This window comes from Cavenderia fasciculata (genome assembly GCF_000203815.1).
Source record: "Cavenderia fasciculata unplaced genomic scaffold Scf_Dfasci-G-p-12c09.r1-3, whole genome shotgun sequence".
Lineage (NCBI taxonomy): Eukaryota > Evosea > Eumycetozoa > Acytosteliales > Cavenderiaceae > Cavenderia > Cavenderia fasciculata.
Window position 1 is genome coordinate 436429 of NW_004457736.1, and position 19508 is coordinate 455936.

Sequence of the window (19508 nt, forward strand, 5' to 3'; positions counted from 1 at the left end):
ATATAGGTAGGATATTTTACATTTTTGTTACCAACACACCCACCCACACAACAATGAAGTAGAGCAAGTACGATTATTTGAATAGATAAATATAACTTTATCTATTTATGTTGTTGTTGTTGTTGTTATATATTTTAAATTTAAAATATATAAATATGTGTAGTGTACCACCCTACAACAACAACAACAACAACAACAACAACAACAACAACAACAACAACAATAACAATAACAATACCAAAACCACACGATCTACATTGACAATGTACCTATCCTTGCAACAACACTAGTGGAATGAATGGAAACACTGGAAACAAGGGTTTTAAATTTAATTTAAATTCGTCCAACCTATCCTTTCTCAACAACTCATCATCATAATCAAAAACACAACACATAAACAAAAAGTAGAAAAGCGCAAGTATAGAGGAGGATTAGAGAGTAGTAGTGGTGGTACAGCTACCATCGATTGCAAGAGTATAGTTGTGCGATAATTAAAATGGAATCACTATCATCATAAATCTAATCTCATCCGATCGGAATTGTGGTGGTGACGAAGATGAGTAATGAGTGATGATGATGGATGATGATGATGATGATGATTTAATTTGAACTTATCGACCTCTCTTCTGCTTACTTTGAAATGCAACACCACTCAAGTTCTATCCACCTGAAATAGATTTTTCAACACCCCTCCCACCCATCCATCCTATCACCATATGCATTGATCAAAAGAACCGATATTTTTGTTACAGAGACAGACAGACAGAGAGAGATAGATAGAGGGAGGATATGGTATAAAAAAAGAAGGTGAAGGGATCTCTCCTCTCCTCTCCTGCCTACTCTCTATGCAACTACTCTAACCGTCAGTCAGTAACCACTTGATTTATCACCACACACTCTCTTTCTCTCGAAGAAAAGACCACACCACACAATTTATACACACAATGCCAATAATAACTGTTGTTGAATAATAATAATAGTAGGAGGAGTAGTAGATTAGCAACAACAATCAAATCAAATCAAATCAAATCAAATCTCTTCCTCAATCCTAATAATATGAAGAGACAACAACAACAAATGTATTTATATCGGTTCCATCTATAGACAGAGTGCTGAGGAGAGAGAGAAAGAGAGAAGAGAGAAAGATAAGGTTGGATATAAATTACACATTTATCCTTATTTAAATATCTCTGACCTCTATTTGGAATCAGTGTTTTATTGTTTGTGCCAAGAATAATCACAAGATCAATCGAAACCAATTAATTTGGTAAAGAGGAGTTAAAATTAAAGGAATTGGTTTGGTTAAGGTACTGTTTTTTTGTTTACAACAAACAATAATAATAATAATATCCACATACACACACCCAATATCGATTGACAGACTGATAGAACAAAAGGTGGGTGTTCACAATGAGTGAGGAATTGGAACAAGTCAAAGTGATATAAACACTTTATTTGATTTGGCAGGAGCAAAAACAGATTTAAAAATAGCAATATCCATCAACCATCAAACTATAAACTACATGCTCATACATCATCATCCTCCTCCTCCTCCTCCTCCTCTTGTGTGTGTGTGTTATTGCTACTTGTGATCAATCTTTTTTTACCATTTAACCTATTATATTCTTTATTTTTTTATACTACTACTACTATAGTGACCTCTTCTTCTTGTGTGCAATCATTTTCATTCCTCTTATTTGACATATATATCCCATTAATAACAACCAATCATCATTTATATAAATCTTATTTTTATAATATAATATTAACTTTTTGTTTATTTTAAACCACTCACTTTACTTGTTTAGATTTCCATTAATCTAAAAACCCTAACAACAACAAACAAACAACAAACTCAACAAACTCAACAAAAATCCAGTTGACATTTCTTTCTTTTTTTCCAAGATGGGAGATTTTATTAAAACATTGGGATCAATGGCATCAACAACATCTACAACTACAATAGCATCATCGGCATCACCATCAAGTACTTCGTCATCATTTTTAAATCGAAGAAAGCTTGGGTTGACAGTCAACGTTGACAAGACGATATCATCGGTTTCACCAAGTGGTACCTCTGGAGCTTGTGGAGGTGTTGAACAAGTACAAGTTGGAGTCAATCATATAATATCGGCAGTACCTACAGACGATACCTGCAGGACAAATTTGGATTCATTCCATCCTCAACAACAAACATATACAAACACCAATCCACTCACACCAATTGTCTATACATCATCTCCACCTTCATCATCATCTTCATCACCCAATTCATCATACTCTTCATACTCTCCTGTTTTATCTCCTGTATTATTATCATCCAACAATATCAACAATAATGTTTTATTAAAACAACAACAACAACAAAATATTCTATATCCTGTAAATAACAATCAATCAACCGTACCTACTACTACTATTGCCAACAACACATTTGCCAATCCAAATGAATTGAATTTATCATCATCTAAATTAGGATTGAGAATCAATACAGATTTAATACACCAAGAACATTATGTTGGAGGTCAGAGTAGCATGGATAGCACATCGTCGAGTCAGAGCTCGTCAGAGGAACCATTGGAGAGTAGTCGATGGCTTGGATGCGATATGGACAAGTTTAGAGTATACGACTCGGTGTGTTCACGTGTCACCGACTATCTATTTATGGGCAGCGAGTCGATCGCTTCAGATTTGAGTATTCTCCAACGTCACGGCATCACTCATATTATCAATGCCTCTGTACAGTGTCCCAACTACTTTGAGTCGCACCAAGACCACCCCTTCACCTACATAAAGTTCCCACTCAACGATCACCCGTCCGAGGACATTTCGGCCGTCTTTGACCAAGTCATCTCATTTATCGAGATGGCCAGAAGCAAAAACGGAAAGGTTTTCATTCACTGTCAAATGGGTGTCAGTCGGAGCCCGTGTCTCTGTATCCTCTGGACCATGCATTCCCAACGTTGTTCAATGGAGACTGCCTCCGACATCATCCGAACCATTCGTCCAATCAGTAGGCCAAATGTTGGTTTCCAAATTCATTTATTAAATTGGGCAATTAAACAAGGTATTCAACAATCTTATTTAAATGATCAACAAGAACCATCATTACAATCACAACCATTATTACAACCATTACAGCAACAACAGCAATACAACTCTTCGACAACTTCCGATTCAACTAATATGTAATTTACAAAATAGTACTATCAAAAATATTTTTTCAATAATAATAATAATAATAATAATAATAATAATAATATCAATCAACAAAACACATTGACTATAGAATAGAATAGAATTACCATTAATACTTTTTAAAATCCATTTAAATTCATTTATTTTAATGGATCATTATATCACACCCTTATCACCAGTAAACAAACAAATCCCAATCAACCAATCAATCCATAACATCCAAAAACCCAATCCAAAACAAATCCAAAACAAATTCACCTTCTTTTAAACCTTATTTTACATTATATCGATACAAGAATAAGGAAGATTATAATTAATAAAAAATCAATAATAATAATAATAACTCTTATTATTTATTTTCCGATACATATATATATTGTTTTTTTTTTGATTATAATACTATTTTTTAATTTATTTATTTTTATTTCTTTATTTATTACTATACTACTATTATTAATTATTAACCCGCCGCGTTTATTCAGAACCTGTCATTCTCTTGACCTTCATCATAACACTATCTTTGGTTGGGTCATATGGATGATCCTTTGATGGAATCTCTAAAATGGTTGGAATAACTTGATTGTAACCGTCGATCAATGGTCTGATTTCGTCGGCAATCTTTTGTGAAATTAAAATAATAGCAATATCTGGTCTAGAGGTATAGGTCTTGAATGCTTGTTCAATCTTTTGAATGCTAGTCTCTAATTAATTGGAAAGAAAATATTTTTTGGTCAATATATTATTATTATATTATAAATCCATCAATCATCAATCCATCGTCATATGTCATGTTGATTGTTGCATAAAGACCATTGACAAAATGAATCCAAATGGGCGATCATTGATTGATTGATTGATTGTGTTTAAAGAATGATTCATACTATTATCAACAACTAAAAAGTTTTCGCTCTTCTTCTTATCCTTTTGTCCAACACCAGCAAGGAGGAAACCAGTTACAATATCCTAAAATCAAAAAGAAGAGGAAGAAGAAGAAAAGGTTAGAATCAAACATTGAGGTTGGGTTCTATCTCTCTATCTGTGATTGTTGGTTGTGATATTGCATTTGTTCCAAATGTCAATGCATTGAACTGTGAATAGTTCATAGCTCTGGTGTAAAACACACTTGTGTATGCACGTTCACTCGTGACTTGTGTGATGATCGACTCGACAAATACAATGGCCGATCAGATCAACCATTGCAATCGATCGATTTATATGTCACATTTGCCTTTAAGTATAGATTGTCGTCAAGTCGGCGTGGTATGATTATCGCAAGCCCTGTAGTCGAATGCAATGGTTGTTGTATCTTTTACTATTATTAGATGATTGATGATGTTTACCTCGTCACCAATGACAGCAAGCAATGCGTTTTCTGTGATATGTTTGTTGGCCATTATTATAGACTATTATATGATGTTGTTGTTGTTGATTGACCTTTTTGATAAATAATAAATATAAAAAGATAATATTGCCTAGCCTGTACCTTTGATTATATTTAGAGGTATGATTGAAAAAAAAAAAAAAAAAAGAAAAACACAAAAATCAAAAAACAACATCGACCAGGACAACACAGCAGACCTCACTGTTTCATCAGAAAAGTAGGGTTCGTTTTGTTCAATATGGAATCAAACTTGTAGGACTATAGGATAGGGAGGGATCCATTTTATATTTACAATTATGTGTTTTCTCTGGATTTATTTATTATGTATAGAGATTATTATTATTATTCTATTCCTTCTCCGCAATCTCCTATCGTATATTCGTTTTGTATTAATAGTATCATCATAGTAGGTTGTAAAGTAAAGTAAAATTTTTAATCCTTTAAACTACGTCCTTTACCTTGGAATGCTGCAAACTTCTATAAATAATAATGAAACAAGATAGTTAGTTTTGATCAAATAATTAGTGGTTATTGTTGTTTTTTTTTACTTACACCAGAGGATGAGGAAGAAGAGGTGGTCGAGGTAGAAGTAGTTGAAGGAGAGGAAGATGGTTTTGGAGAAGTTCCCATCATTGATTTTGGAGGAGTTCCAACTTTTCCATCGAGTCTTGTTCCAGCTCCTCCAAATGCTTTGAATTTTGGCTCGTCGTCATCAGAATCTGATTCATCGCTGTCAGAGTCGTCACCAGTCTTTTTCTTTTTATCATTACCTCCAATTCCGATTGGTTGTGAACCAAATGTGATACCACCCGATCCATTTCCAGAAGCTTGTGGGGTAGACCCACCCGATGGTTGTGTAGCCTCTTTGGAATCCAATGGAGGAGCAAAATCTACAGAAATATCAGTTTCGATAATGGAAATGGCGTTGGATGGGTTGTGTGGCTTGATCTCTACAACCTTGAGGTAGTATTTGTTTTTGTTGTATTCAATGACAAAGTCTTCAGATTTGGTAAGTGTTGCAAATTTACGAAGGGCATTTTCGAGTACTGCCTTTGGATTGGAGATATCGAGAAAAGAGGAGCTGTGTGGTTGAATCTTTACAAATTGACCGCTTGGTAGCGATGTGCTCTTAATATCTACAATGTCGTTGTCCTTTAGATGGAGATTCTCCATCATCCACTTGGGCATATAACAAACACCCTCCTCTGCACTAAACTCTTGAATACCACAATGTGATGATCTATGTTTTTGTTGATTTGAAATCTCAAACAACATTGGATACTGTATATTTAATCTACTAAGTGTATTTAATGCACTTGGTGGTAATAAAACTACACAAAAAAAATCAAACATACATATTAGTACATGTTATTTTACTATCTATTCTTTCTTGCAAATAATATATACTCTTTCCACCAGCTTCTAAACCACTCTTTCCTGATATATTCATGCTCAATACATTAAACTTTTGATTAAATCTACCAGCTGGTGCTTGAACATGTCCAAACATAAATTCATTCATACTCTAATATACATATTGTAGGTGATGTAATGGTTGTAAGTATATCATTCTCTTATAACTCTCTAACTCTCATCATCTTACCATTTTTGATATTTTGATTGTCGTAGTAGTGGTATATAGTACTATTATATATATATATATATTATAATTATCTCTTTCTTTCTCTTTAATTTAAATTAATAATGAGTTCAACGAGGGTTGAACATCCAAAATATAGAAAAATAATCAATTTTTACCCTTTTTAAAATTTTTAATTGTGTGGTGACTCTACCCTCTGTCTTTTGATCATTCATTGACTTTGTTATTGTTATATTCTTCTTCTTTTTATTTAAATCTCAATTATATATAACTATATATATAATAATATAAGAAGACGATGAGCAGCGGAGGAGTCAAAGCAGTTATATTAATTGGTGGACCAAGCAAAGGAACTAGATTCCGTCCACTTTCATTGGAAGGTTTACCAAAGCCTTTGTTCCCAATGGCAGGCAAACCAATGATCTATCATCATATCGATGCATGCAGCAAAGTACAAGGTATCAAGGAAGTCATCATTTTGGGCTTCTTCCCAGACTCTCAATTATCTGGTTTTATCGAATCAACTTCAAAAGAATTGAATGTCAATATTAGGTATATATAAATAGATACATAGATACATAGATACATACATACATATATTTATATAGATATATATATATATATCTCTTATTAACACACCATTTTATATATTATTGATTTAGATATATTAATGAAGTTAAAGTATTGGGTACAGCAGGTGGATTAAATTATTATAGAGATGAATTGTTAAAGGGTAATCCAGACTACTTGTTTGTATTGCACTCTGATGTTTGTTGTACATTCCCATTGGAAGGTTTATTGGATTTCCACAAAAAGTTTGGTCGTATCTGTACGATCATGGGAACACAGGTACCAAAGGAATACGCCAACCAATACGGCTGTCTTATTCGCGATGAAAACACTGCCGAATTGCTTCACTATGCCGAGAAGCCAGAGACTTTTGTCTCTGATTGGATCAATTGTGGAGTATATTGTATTTCACCTTCATTCTTTGATTTGATGACTAAAACAAAGAATGAATTACAATCTTCTCTTCAAAATATTCAATCTCTTGAATATCCGTATGTAAAGAAAGATTGATTGAATGATGTTTGGTAAACTAACCCTTTATTATTATTATTATTATTATTATTATTATTATTATTATTATTATTATTATATTTAAAAAGTGAAATATCAAGAAGAGGATTCGATACAGGTAGATTAAGATTAGAACAAGATATTTTTGTACCATTGGCTGGATCTGGATCACTTACTGTTTATCCATACACTGGTTTTTGGAGACAAACAAAGAATGCTGGGTAATTATATAATATATATATAGAAAACAAAAAAGACATGCTATATTAAACATTTATATTTATATTTTAGAGCACCAGTATATTGTCAAGAATTATATTTAAATCATTTTACAAAGACTAAACCAAATGTATTGGCCACTGGAGACAATATCTTTGGTAATGTTGTGATTGATCCAACAGCCGATGTACATCCAACCTCAAAGATTGGGCCAAATGTTTATATTGGACCAGGTGTAAAGATTGGAAAGGGTGTTCGTGTGATGCACTCTATTATTTTGGATGCTACCGAAGTCAAAGACAGAGCATGTATAATGTATAGTATTGTTGGATGGAATAGCGTTGTTGGGTTCTGGGCTAGAATCGAAGGTGTTCCAAACTACTCGCCATTCCTCTACAGTCAAGACAAGAGAAAGGGTATCACTATCATGGGTACCGGAGCACAGGCAAACAACGAAGTTTTTGTTTACAATTGTATAGTCATGCCACACAAACAATTGGATAGACATTATTCAAATGAAATTATTCTTTAAAAGAAAATAATATTAACAATCAAAACTAAACATAACAAGAATAAAAAGAGTAATATAAAATAAATGGTCGTATACAATCTATATTCCTCTTTTTTTTCATCAATTATTATTATTTATTATTAAAATATAAGTATAATTTAGTTGTTTAAGGTTTATTTATATATTATATCAAAAAGAGCGGGTATGTAATGTTATTATTATTATTATTATTAATAATCGTGCATAACCATTTAGTTCTCCTTTGGAAGATGGTAGATTGGATCGGCCTTGATGGTCTTGGCGTATTCCAAAGTAGCATTCTCCCATTGCTTGTTGTGAGTTTGATGTGGCTCTGTTTAAAGATGAAAAGTAATAAAATATTAGTATTTGAATATTATATATATATATATATAGATGATTCCAAAGTAGAGAAAGGGTAGTGTCGCAACAGCAGCAGCAGCAGCAGTAGTAGTGAGCAGCAGAATAGGTAGTGTGTTGACCACAATATGTATATCCAACATTTCATCTGACAATACACTTGCCTACATGTGTCTATTTATATATCTAAATGATGTTGTAATCATAGAGATCGCTAGTAGATGCAACAAGCAGTTATGTGGTTGTTCATTGCAATGTACATATTGGTTTCTATGTATGCAATGATCGTCCATTTCTGATTCTATTCTATCTGCTCACTGTTACCGTTACTATATCTCCTTCTCTCTTTCTATCTATCTATTTCTCTATCTATCTATTTAAAACCTACTCTTGGTGGATCTGAAACCAGCAGAGATAATGTAGGCACCAACCAAGGTGGCGGCAACACCAGCAAGGGTGATGTATCCCTTTGGGGTACCGTAACCTTCGAGCTTGAAGGTGTTGTATGGGTATCCGTTGAAACCACGTGGGAATCTGATGTTATGTTGTTCTGACATTTCGTTAATAGTTACTAATATATTAGAATAGATAGAGAGAATATGATGAGTGCTCTCAAAGAATATGATCAGCAGACAATGATCACCAAGAAAAAATTGTAAAAAAAATCAAAAAAAATGTTTTGTCGTTTTAATGCGAGAGAGATCTACCAGATGCAGTTGTTTGCAAGTATGACTGAGCCGAATGAATATATATATATAACTTTTAGTTTAAATTATTATTATTATCATCATAGTTTTATCCTATCTAATCAATAGAACTAGCTTCACATCACCATTTCAATTGTATAAATCTATATTTATACTAAACTATTCTTCTATTTCATTTGTCAAAAATGATGAGAATATCTAAACTATCGCCTGCAGTGTGCAGTAGTAGCTCCGGATCTACTTCTTTGTTGATTGTCAGATCCTATTGCACAAAGAGTGGACCTGTAGGTAAAGGTGGAGAAAAGTTATCTAGCTTTTCAAGCAAGTTTGAAAGGTTTAATAACAACAAGTATGATCATAAGAATAACAACAACAATAACAGCAACCATACTACAGGCTCTCATCAAGGTGATAAAAAGAATAACTACAACAATGGTGTTGATAAACAATGGGACCCTAGAAAGAGACCATCAACCAATCCCCCTTCTCAATCTCCTCCATTATTCAATAATCTATCATCATACAATAAACAACAACAACAACAACAAAACAATGTCAACAATCATAACAATCAAAACAATTTTATCAACCCAAATAATAACAAGATTAATTTCAACTTTGGTAATAATAACAATAATAATAATAGAAATAATGACAATAGACAAAATACAACTCCATATAATAATAATAATAATAATAATTATAAGTCTAATTATAAAAGTGGATTTAATAATAATAATAATAATAATAACAATTTCACCCAACAACAAAATAATACATTTAACCCATTGAATAATAATAATAATAACTCAAATAATAATAATAATAGTTCAAACCCAATCAATAATAATAATATTTTAAATGGTAATAATGTTGAAACCAACAAAAAAACATTTATTGGATTTAGTGACACTAAACCTTATCCAGAGGTTGCATTTGAAGATCTAAATAGAGAATTGAGCAAATTAATAGATCCATCAAATTTGGAAGCTGTCAATGATATGGATCTAGTGACTAGACCAAAAGGAAATGTTTCATATGCTTCTAGTACCGAAATGGGAACTATATCACATCCAGTTACATTTATAAATGCACCTGTACCCGAAGGTTATGTACTTTTGGACAAGATTGGAAAACCACAAGTAGTCAACCAACTCGACTTTTCTCGTATTCCTACTCTTGCTCATGGCCTAGATAGGGCCATAGAGGAGCCAGGAATTCATCCAGTTTTCGATTTCGATGGTAGCAACAATTTTTCAAGTTATTTATCTCACATTTATGATTTTGATTCTTTAATCATGAGTAGTAACTATATGATTCCTTCTCAAGATCCAGTATGTTAAAAAACAAAAAAAGATAGTATCCAAAAATATTTTTTAACCAATTTTTCATTTAGGAACTATTAACAAAAACAAGTGATTTCAAATGTAAATTTTTATCATCAACATCATCTATTACAAGTGTTTTGGCGGCAATGTATTTATCTGTATTCAAAAAATATACTGTAAATCAATTTGGATTGAATTCACAGCTCCAAAGCATGTCTAAATTCACACCACAAGTATTAAAACCAACTGCCATCACATTGACAGCTGTAAAGGATGATATTTGGGCCATTGACATTAATAATGGTAATATTCCAAAGAAAAATGAAGTTCTCATGGAGTTGGGTCATTCAATGGAAAAAATGTTAACCCTAGAGGAAGAAGAATTCCTTGCAAAGTTATTGAAAACAAATAATTCTGTTCCTGTAGAATTTGATGATTCTTATGTTTTCACAAAGGTAAAAAAAAAACAAAACAAAAAAGTAAAATGGTAATTAATATATTTATTAATATATTTATTATTTTAAATTTAGTTTGATAATTTAATGTATAGATCACAAATTGATTGTTATTCAGATAAAATTAAAGGAAAAGGAGAAAGAATGACATTTGATTTAAAGACACGTGCCACAAGACAAATTCGTTATCATGTTTGGGAACATGATGTTCATTTAGACTACCATCTCAAAAATGTTGTTGGACTCAACGAATCCTATGAAAGAGAGCTTTCCGATATGACCAGATCTAGTGGCATTAAATACGCATTCCAGGCCAAGATTGGAAATATGGATGGACTCTATATCGCCTATCACAACACCAAGAAAATCTTTGGCACTGAATACCTGCCACTCGAAAAGTTGGAACGTATCGTTTTTTGGGGCAATCACATTGCCGACGATGTATTCCGTATCACCAGTACGCTTTTGGATAAAATCCTTACACTCATTACTCAAACATGTGATCGTCGTTACAAGTATCGAGTATTTTTCCACGTCGACCGTGTAAAGAGCAACTATACAAAAGATAGAGGTGGCATTCCTAAAATCGACCCTTTTGCAATTGGCGATACCTTGCGTGTATTTGTTGAAGAGCTTTCTAAAACTGAATCCTATCAAAACAGCAAATTTACATACACAACCGATAGTGAATTGGCAGAGTTTGAATCCCAACAAATTACCAATCCAGTTTCATTGTACACATTGTCAACTGTAGCCACTGTCAATGGTCATCGTGTCAGAGGCAGTTTACACTACAATCCAAAAGATGAAATGAAGATTTACTATGACTTGCAAAAGGTTCCAAACACTTCAAATGTTCTTGTCAAATATGCAGAGGCTCTTAGATTATCTGGGCTTTATAAAGAATTTTCGGGTTAAAAATAAATAAATATTAAAATACCATTATTTTTTTTGTAAACGGAAATAGAATAAAAAATATAGATTCCATATTTATTGGTATTCTTATAATTTCTAGTCATTAAGTGAGTGGTGGATCTTAATACTCTAATTTTGATTTAAAAATGAGTATTAGACTATATAATAGTAAAAAAAAAGAGGATTTGTGTGTTTTGGTTGTTGTTGATTTAATATAAATTGACTCTTGGTAGGGAAGCAACATTTGAACCATAATTTGATGTAAATTCAAAGACAAGTACATGAACGGATGATGGCAGATAGGGAAGATCGAAATAGAGAGTACTATTAATTCTACTTTTCGGGACAGTGACTTGAGTGACATAGGTGTGTGATTGATATTCTCCTTTTTGGTTGGCAGTGACACATGATACAGTGATACCCTTGATCTGGCTTCTCACACCTTCATTTTCATCTTGTGATATAATAACACTGAACCCTTTTACTGAAATGGAAGGGTCAATCGTAATATGAATAGCTCTCGATTTGACTTGTGAGCTTATAATCTTGATTGGATTACGTTTGGTGGTGATTGAAGAACTTGTATAGAGTGTATTTTCATACAATTCCTTATCACTTTGTTCCAAAGGTATGGAAGATGATAAAAATGAAGGAATCTCAAATAAACCATCACTATAATTACCATGAATTGCTATTCTACCAATATGTAAAAATGGTTCTAAAGGAAAAAAAGAAAAAAAGAATAAGTAAATTTAATTCTAAATCTAAATTAACTTTACTTTTCTTACCATTATGATCATATGTTAAAAATGTTGGAATATTTGGTAAAGTAAATCTTAGTGATACTACTCTTGCTTGAAGAGGTTTAGGAAGATAATAGGATATACATGATTGAGGTTGAATAATTAAATTTGGATTATTACCCCAACCATTTGGTTGTAATATCCAAGTACCAACAGTTTCTAATTGATCTGTAAATGTTTTTCCAATTCTTACTTCAATTTGTGGTAAAGTATAATTAAAATATCTAAAAAAAAAAGATTTAAATTGGAATTAATATTTGAAGAAGTCATTTTTCTATTTTTCTATTTTTACCCTAAAGAATCAACTAAAAGTGTTATAGTATAAACCATTGCATCAAAAGATAAGAGAATATTGATATCAACAGTATTTACACCTGGGGGAGCATACCAAAATGTGGTAAGAGGAAGAATATTGGGAGGAAGGAGGATGGTTTCGATGGGTGGTGATTGGACATCGGTAGTGACTCTATTTAAAATACCACTCGATGGGTATTCAGAGACTGGAAGGAGAGATTTATACAAAGAATCATAGGTATTGTGGCGTGGCGATGTGATTAATCCATTGATAGAACCAGGTTCGCTGTGTTGTTGTTCGAGTTGAAGTAGCAACAGTTGATGGAATGAAAGGCTAATCTTTGACAATTCATTGTTGAGCATTGAATTGTGATCGGCGATCTGTTTAAACATTGATTCTTGTTTGGAGATGAGGAGAGCACAAGCACTACAAACTACAATTGGCTTGGTTATTTCGTATTCAATGACACGTACCGGTGTCCCAGACATACATGAAGGGCAGAATCGTTTGTAACAATAGGGACACTGTTTGTGACGTAGCTTGTCAAGATAGATAAATTGTTTGCCACATTGAGGGAGCTGGCAAATGGATGACTTGTACTTTGTTCCCTTTCTAATGACCACCTCGATCTTTTCCTCTCTTTCAAATAGGAATCTGAGAGGATTGATATGGTTCAATGGGATTTGGAGGTCAGTCAGGATACGATCACGATCTTCACCACAGACACCCAATGTAATACGCTTGATTTCTAGTTCCAATACTTCCATCAATGTTAATTTCTGGAATTGATTACTACTTGCCGACGAGCCACTTGATAAGAGTCTTTTAATGACATTTTCATATTGCTTGTAGGGTGTCTCCTTTTTAATGGGAGTATTGATCAATATGGTCTCGGTTGTTTCATGGTGATCGACATTCTCCTCCATAAATGTTTTATCTCCATTATAGTCTGTGATTAAGAGTACTTCTCCAGTCTCTTTACCAATGAGTTGAGAGTCTTCTGTAGTTTCATCAACCTTTGATAAATCATCCAATAATTCTGATTTTTGTTGATGTGGTTGAATAGGTGATTGAAGATGTGAAGATGGTTGATATGGATATCTTTGAAATTGTGATTGTTGTTGTTGTTGTTGTTTTCTACTACTATCACCACCATTTGTTGAATTGTCATTGTGATGGTGTCCATTTACTGTAGATTGTTGTTGTTGTTGTTGTTCGGATGGATCAACATTTAAAATTGATAATAGATTACATATTTGATTCTCTATAATTAAATCTATATTACTATTATTTTTTTGAGTAACTTTACAACATAGGTTATTATTATTACTATTATTAATATTATTATTATTATTACTATTACTATTACTTCTTTGATCAAAAATAAGAGAATTATTATCATCTAGTTTTTCTTGGTTTAATGAAGATATGTAGGCCAATTGTTTTGAAATGATACGAGTTGGATGACCAAATATCTCTATTTTACCAATGGTCAGAGGGGTTGTTGTACCTCTAAATACAATCTTTACAATTCTGTTCATGATTCTATCCTCTGACAAAAGACTTTGTTGAGCACCACTTTTCACACCATTGCCAGTAATGCATCCATATTGTTCAAGAGGATGTCTTGGGAGTTGGTATGTGAGTTTGGTACCAGTAGTACATCTTGGGATAGTCATCTCTTGGACGACTGCATGCAGGTCGTCCATATAATTTCCAAGGTATACATCCATAGACGATGGGTAACTGTCTGAATTGGTTCCATGGGCAACTGTGAGACAGAGTTCCGAGACTACCGATGGCTGCGATAGATATAGTACAACTTCATAAGTTGGAGTGGATTCATTCTGTTGTGCTGGAAAGATCCAACAAAAGTCGTCAATCTCTCGAACCAAAATAGATGAATTCAAATTACTCTTTTCCAAGAGTGTTGGTAATGATTTTATACAAGTTGATGGTGAAGTCGATATCCATTGTACTGGTCTATCAATAACTAGTTGTTGTTGTTGTATTGGTGTCAAGTATTGATTATTAAATGGGAATTTAAAACTACCAAAAAATCCTAAAAATATCAAATATTGAAGATTTCTACTTTCCTCTGTATGTGCATTTTGATATTTTCTATGATTTGACTAAGATAAAAAGAAAAAGATTAATAATTATTTGATTCTATTTTATATTTTTCTATTTCTTACTAAAAGATGACTATTTGAAGCATAAGTATATTCTCTCATGGTTGGAGCTTGTTGAGAAAGATTATTTAAATAAAGAATATTACAAATATCAGAGCTTGAAACAAAGAATTCTGTCAATGGAACAAATAAACCAAGTTTTTTGAGTGCTCCATTCATAAAATCCAACGTGACATTATTTAGACCATAGATATCACTAAATCCAATACCCAATGATTTTCCCATTTGAACCATGATTTGAAATAGTGAAAAGTAACTCACAATATTGACTCTTTCCAATGATTCTAGGCAACTAAACTTTAGAATCTCCTTTTGTCTATGATATTGTTCATGAATGATACGACGATCATAAAATATTGCTGTTTGATTTTGTTGTTGTTGATGTTGTACGGCACTACCAATTCCACTATGATTGTCTGATTCACTATTACTAGATCCCATTGAATTTGATAGATCCTCTCTAATGACAACTCTAGCTGTTCCACGTGAAAATCCTGCATTTTCCAAAGGATCCTTTAAAACACTCCATAGATTTTGAACGGTTTTTGATAATGAATTATTATTTCCCTTTAAAATACCACTCCAGTCAAATGAAATGAGGTTCAGATTGACATTGACCAGCGACATTACCTTTTCACATGATTTTTGGTATAGTTGAGAGAGTAGTGATTCCTGTGGATCATCAGTCTTTAACAAATTGACCAAATTAATATTTGGTAAACTATTCTTATTATTATCATAGAAATGTTGATATCTATTTAATAAATTTAAATAATATTGTTCTGAATTTTCAAATGCATTATCTTTAACTTGTAAATCTGATCCCTAAAAAATAAAGAAAAAAAAAGTTAATACATTTACAACTTTATAAATACTTTATATATATTCTATTTACATTTTGCTTTAATCTTGATCTCCACCAAATTGGGATAGTTCCTCTTCTCCAAACATTACTAGTCCATTGTATAGTTTGACTAGTAGTATATTTCCACATGATGATTTCACATTCGTATTCATTGCTTGCACCTGCACGATCATTAATTCCATGACCATGATATAATGTTTCTGGATTGAGTTTTGAACGTTTCATGATATAACATGTGGTTGTGTTGAGTGCTTGAATGTATCTAATCGATGCGTATCCCTGTAATAATACTACACACAGGTTTGATAGTGAAACTTGATCAAATGGTCTACGAATCCATTCATTCCATGTAAACTCTGAATTGAATTGATAGGGTGTAGTTCTATTCGATGGGAAATAATTTGTCAAATCATAAGATTCGCAATAGAAATGTGTTCCATCAATTGGATAACTTTGTAAATTATTTAATAATGTTTGTGTTGTAATATTACTTTCTGATGGTAATCCATTATCATCTTGAGATTGTGATTGTTGTGATTGTTGAGTTTGTTGAGTTTGTTGAGACTGTTGTTGTTGAGAGTGTTGACTTTGACCATTAAAATGAAGTTGTGTACTACCCCCAACACTACTAGATAAATTACTTGTATTTGGAAGACTACCAATACTACTACCATAACTACCAACACTAAAACTACCAATTGTACTAAAATTACTTCCATGAATATTAAAACTATTATTATTATTATTTACATTATTATCATTATTATTATTTAAATCTTGTTGTTGTTGTTGTTGTTGTTGTTGTTGTTGTTGTTGTTGTTGTACAGATGAAGATGAAGAATTTAGATTTGATGTGGTTGATGATGATGTGGTGGCAGATGAATTGGTATCCATTTTAGGTTGATATGAAGAAGGATAGGATAGTTCAATTTTAATCCAACTACTTTCCAAAACGACACTGATTGGATGTAATCCCAATAGTTCACCTTCACTTCTAACCTTGGTAGCTACCAATAGATGAGCTGAACGATCAGCTACGATGTATCCAAGAATGGCGCATGCCTTTGTCTTTGACTTGAGTGTATATTTTTTCTGAAGAAAAGCAGTTGCCAGTCGATGATTGGGAAACAAATCGAGTCCAGGTAATCCCTCGTATATCATCATTCCACATCGTCCCTCTATTCTAATGATTTGTGTATCCTTTCTAAATGATAATGATGATACTATAAACTATAATAATAATAATAAATAATAAAAAAAAAAGAGGGAATAGGTTAGATTAGGATAATTGTAGGTCAATCAATATTTCCTCCATTCCTTCATTTATACAACATACAAAATCACCATGAGAAGTTTCATATATATCATGTACAGTTGATCTATTGTTAAGAGTGATAGGAGTAGAAGAAGATGAAGGAGTGAATGATGAAAAGGGTGATGATGGCGATGAAGCAGATGGAGATGATTGGTTGTTGTTGTTGATGATGTTGCTGTGATGGTAACTATTATTCATTGTATACATTCCACCATGACTCCCTCCTCCATGACCATTCCCAGAGTAAGATGAAGAATGATGAGTATCCATTCTCTCTCTCTCAATTGCACTCTTCTACAGTGCCTACGTTGCTATTTATTTATAATTACTATAAATATATATATTTAGTATCTACTATCTTCTAACAATACTACTACTACTAATAACAACTGATTAAAACTCTCGGTAAATTAAATAAATAAATAGATATGTATACAAATAAATAGATAAATAGATAAATAGATATATAAACTCTTTAAAGGTGGTTTAATCAAAAATAGTCTAAAAGGGTGCTGTGATATTTTTCTTCAGAACACAGAATTACTTTTTCTAAAAAGAAAGATTTTCGGATGTCGTTCCGCTCATTCATGCATGTGTGAGATTTGGCTCTCAATTCTCACAACCATCCTATGACACTGGTCAGATCGATACCACCACACATGCTACAGAAACCGAGCGACCTTGAAACTTCATTGCAATCGTCATTGAGTGAATTCTCTCTTTGAAAGACCATTCGACGCACCAGGTGGCTTGGCTTGCTTAACAAGAATAGTCTTTAAAAATAGATTGATATACACTTTCTCTCTCTTTGTTATTGATCATTAGGGTAACTATATATTCTACTTGAATACAATAGTATAGTATGTATAGTACAAGGAAGAACAATAGAAGGGGGTTTTTATGAATCCCAAAGCATAGGGCAAAAGATCTCTTTTGTCTATTTAAAAATCTATACATCCATCATATGATTGTCGTTGATTTAAAGCATCTCTCTTGCAATGATTATCATCATATTTGTTATATTATACACATACAAATAATCTAATCATATATATATGACAACAACGGATCAAACCAAATCATTCATTGATAAATTTATTATTGAAAGTAAACAAAGTCAATCAGATGATCAAAAGATATTAGAGTTTGGTGTAAAGGATACTATCGATGTAAAGGGGTATCAGAGTAAAGCATGTTGTCGTGCATTTGAAAGTGTTGATGTTGCAAAGGAGCACGCCGAGATTGTAGAGAGATTGTTGAATGCTGGGTGTCGTGTGGTTGGCAAGACTAATATGCACGAGATGGCTTATGGACTAACAGGTATCAACGAGTATACTGGAACACCCGATAATCTAAAGTACCCAGGTATCGTACCCGGTGGATCATCGTCAGGCTCTGCAACAGCCGTCGCACACTCAATGTGTGACTTTGCATTGGGCACAGATACCGGTGGATCGGTTAGAATCCCCGCTGCATGTACCGGTGTCTTTGGACTTAAACCAACACATGGTGCAGTCAGTAGAATAGGTGTACACCCACCACACTCATCACTAGACTGTGTTGGATTCTTTGCAAGGGATATTGACACTATCATCAATGTTTTGGAACGACTCAACCCTCAAGATCTAGATGCCAAGCAATTGTTAATAACGAAACTACCAAAGTTTGGGGTGTTGACAGGACTTGCCAATGTACAAGAAGATATCGATAACCTTATCAAGAGTAAGCTCACGTCGTTGGTAGCTGCCAAACAGGCTAATGGAGAGGGAGGTGAGATTGTCCCAATTACTCTGCAAGACAATACACACGACCAAGTGTTTCAGGCTGGTGTCAATATAATAGCATTTGAAAATTACAGTGCCTATGCTAATATACTCGATCGTGTGTCTCCAGATGTAGCATCAAGACTTGGACATGGAAAGAATGTGACGTCAAATATATTGGCCGACTCTGAAAAGACAAGAACCCAATTCACCGAACAAATCGATCAACTATTACAATCAACACCAATCATTGCACTACCAACACTTCCAGTACTCCCACCAACCGTCGAGGAAGTGAGTAATGGGTCATTCCAGGTGATGCAATTGTCACGTCTTGTACGTCCATTCAACGTTACTGGACATCCAGCCATCTCCATTCCATTTGGTGAGATTTCAAATAGACCAGTTGCACTTCAATTAATCACATCAAAAGGGAATGAATTATATCTTTGTAAAGTTGTACAATTATTATTGAATCCATAAATAAATGTAAGAAATCACAA

The 19508-nt window shown here is 33.0% G+C and overlaps 9 protein-coding genes across 9 annotated transcripts; 4 read left to right on the forward strand and 5 right to left on the reverse strand.

The window, feature by feature from the left end:
- Nucleotides 1–155: 155 nt before the first annotated feature.
- DFA_06075 (putative protein tyrosine phosphatase) lies at nt 156–3192 on the forward strand (the record flags this gene model as incomplete). Its single annotated transcript, XM_004361731.1, has 4 exons — nt 156–265; nt 984–1079; nt 1105–1210; nt 1906–3192. The coding sequence occupies 4 exons, from the start codon at nt 156–158 to the stop codon at nt 3190–3192; spliced, it is 1599 nt and encodes a 532-aa protein (XP_004361788.1).
- A 480-nt stretch (nt 3193–3672) lies between these two features.
- On the reverse strand, nt 3673–4301 carry vatF (vacuolar H+ ATPase F subunit; the record flags this gene model as incomplete). Its single annotated transcript, XM_004361732.1, has 3 exons — nt 3673–3899; nt 4080–4161; nt 4209–4301. The coding sequence occupies 3 exons, from the start codon at nt 4299–4301 to the stop codon at nt 3673–3675; spliced, it is 402 nt and encodes a 133-aa protein (XP_004361789.1).
- Nucleotides 4302–4445: 144 nt separating this feature from the next.
- DFA_06077 (uncharacterized protein) lies at nt 4446–4592 on the reverse strand (the record flags this gene model as incomplete). The annotated part of the gene is made up of 1 exon (XM_004361733.1): nt 4446–4592. The coding sequence occupies one exon, from the start codon at nt 4590–4592 to the stop codon at nt 4446–4448; it is 147 nt and encodes a 48-aa protein (XP_004361790.1).
- Nucleotides 4593–5011: 419 nt separating this feature from the next.
- ufd1 (ubiquitin fusion degradation protein UFD1 family protein) lies at nt 5012–6185 on the reverse strand (the record flags this gene model as incomplete). Its single annotated transcript, XM_004361734.1, has 4 exons — nt 5012–5056; nt 5132–5910; nt 5987–6104; nt 6183–6185. 4 exons carry the CDS (start codon nt 6183–6185, stop codon nt 5012–5014), a joined length of 945 nt encoding a protein of 314 aa, XP_004361791.1.
- Nucleotides 6186–6477: 292 nt separating this feature from the next.
- Nucleotides 6478–8010, forward strand: mpgB (mannose-1-phosphate guanylyltransferase; the record flags this gene model as incomplete). Its single annotated transcript, XM_004361735.1, has 4 exons — nt 6478–6731; nt 6842–7240; nt 7349–7480; nt 7551–8010. The coding sequence occupies 4 exons, from the start codon at nt 6478–6480 to the stop codon at nt 8008–8010; spliced, it is 1245 nt and encodes a 414-aa protein (XP_004361792.1).
- Nucleotides 8011–8744: 734 nt separating this feature from the next.
- On the reverse strand, nt 8745–8924 carry cxfA (cytochrome c oxidase subunit VI; the record flags this gene model as incomplete). The annotated part of the gene is made up of 1 exon (XM_004361736.1): nt 8745–8924. One exon carries the CDS (start codon nt 8922–8924, stop codon nt 8745–8747), a length of 180 nt encoding a protein of 59 aa, XP_004361793.1.
- Nucleotides 8925–9259: 335 nt separating this feature from the next.
- On the forward strand, nt 9260–11775 carry DFA_06081 (uncharacterized protein; the record flags this gene model as incomplete). The annotated part of the gene is made up of 3 exons (XM_004361737.1): nt 9260–10408; nt 10471–10857; nt 10933–11775. 3 exons carry the CDS (start codon nt 9260–9262, stop codon nt 11773–11775), a joined length of 2379 nt encoding a protein of 792 aa, XP_004361794.1.
- Nucleotides 11776–11981: 206 nt separating this feature from the next.
- On the reverse strand, nt 11982–17512 carry DFA_06082 (uncharacterized protein; the record flags this gene model as incomplete). Its single annotated transcript, XM_004361738.1, has 6 exons — nt 11982–12490; nt 12561–12799; nt 12868–15002; nt 15066–15887; nt 15958–17157; nt 17264–17512. 6 exons carry the CDS (start codon nt 17510–17512, stop codon nt 11982–11984), a joined length of 5154 nt encoding a protein of 1717 aa, XP_004361795.1.
- A 785-nt stretch (nt 17513–18297) lies between these two features.
- On the forward strand, nt 18298–19488 carry DFA_06083 (uncharacterized protein; the record flags this gene model as incomplete). Its single annotated transcript, XM_004361739.1, has 1 exon — nt 18298–19488. One exon carries the CDS (start codon nt 18298–18300, stop codon nt 19486–19488), a length of 1191 nt encoding a protein of 396 aa, XP_004361796.1.
- Nucleotides 19489–19508: the final 20 nt, after the last annotated feature.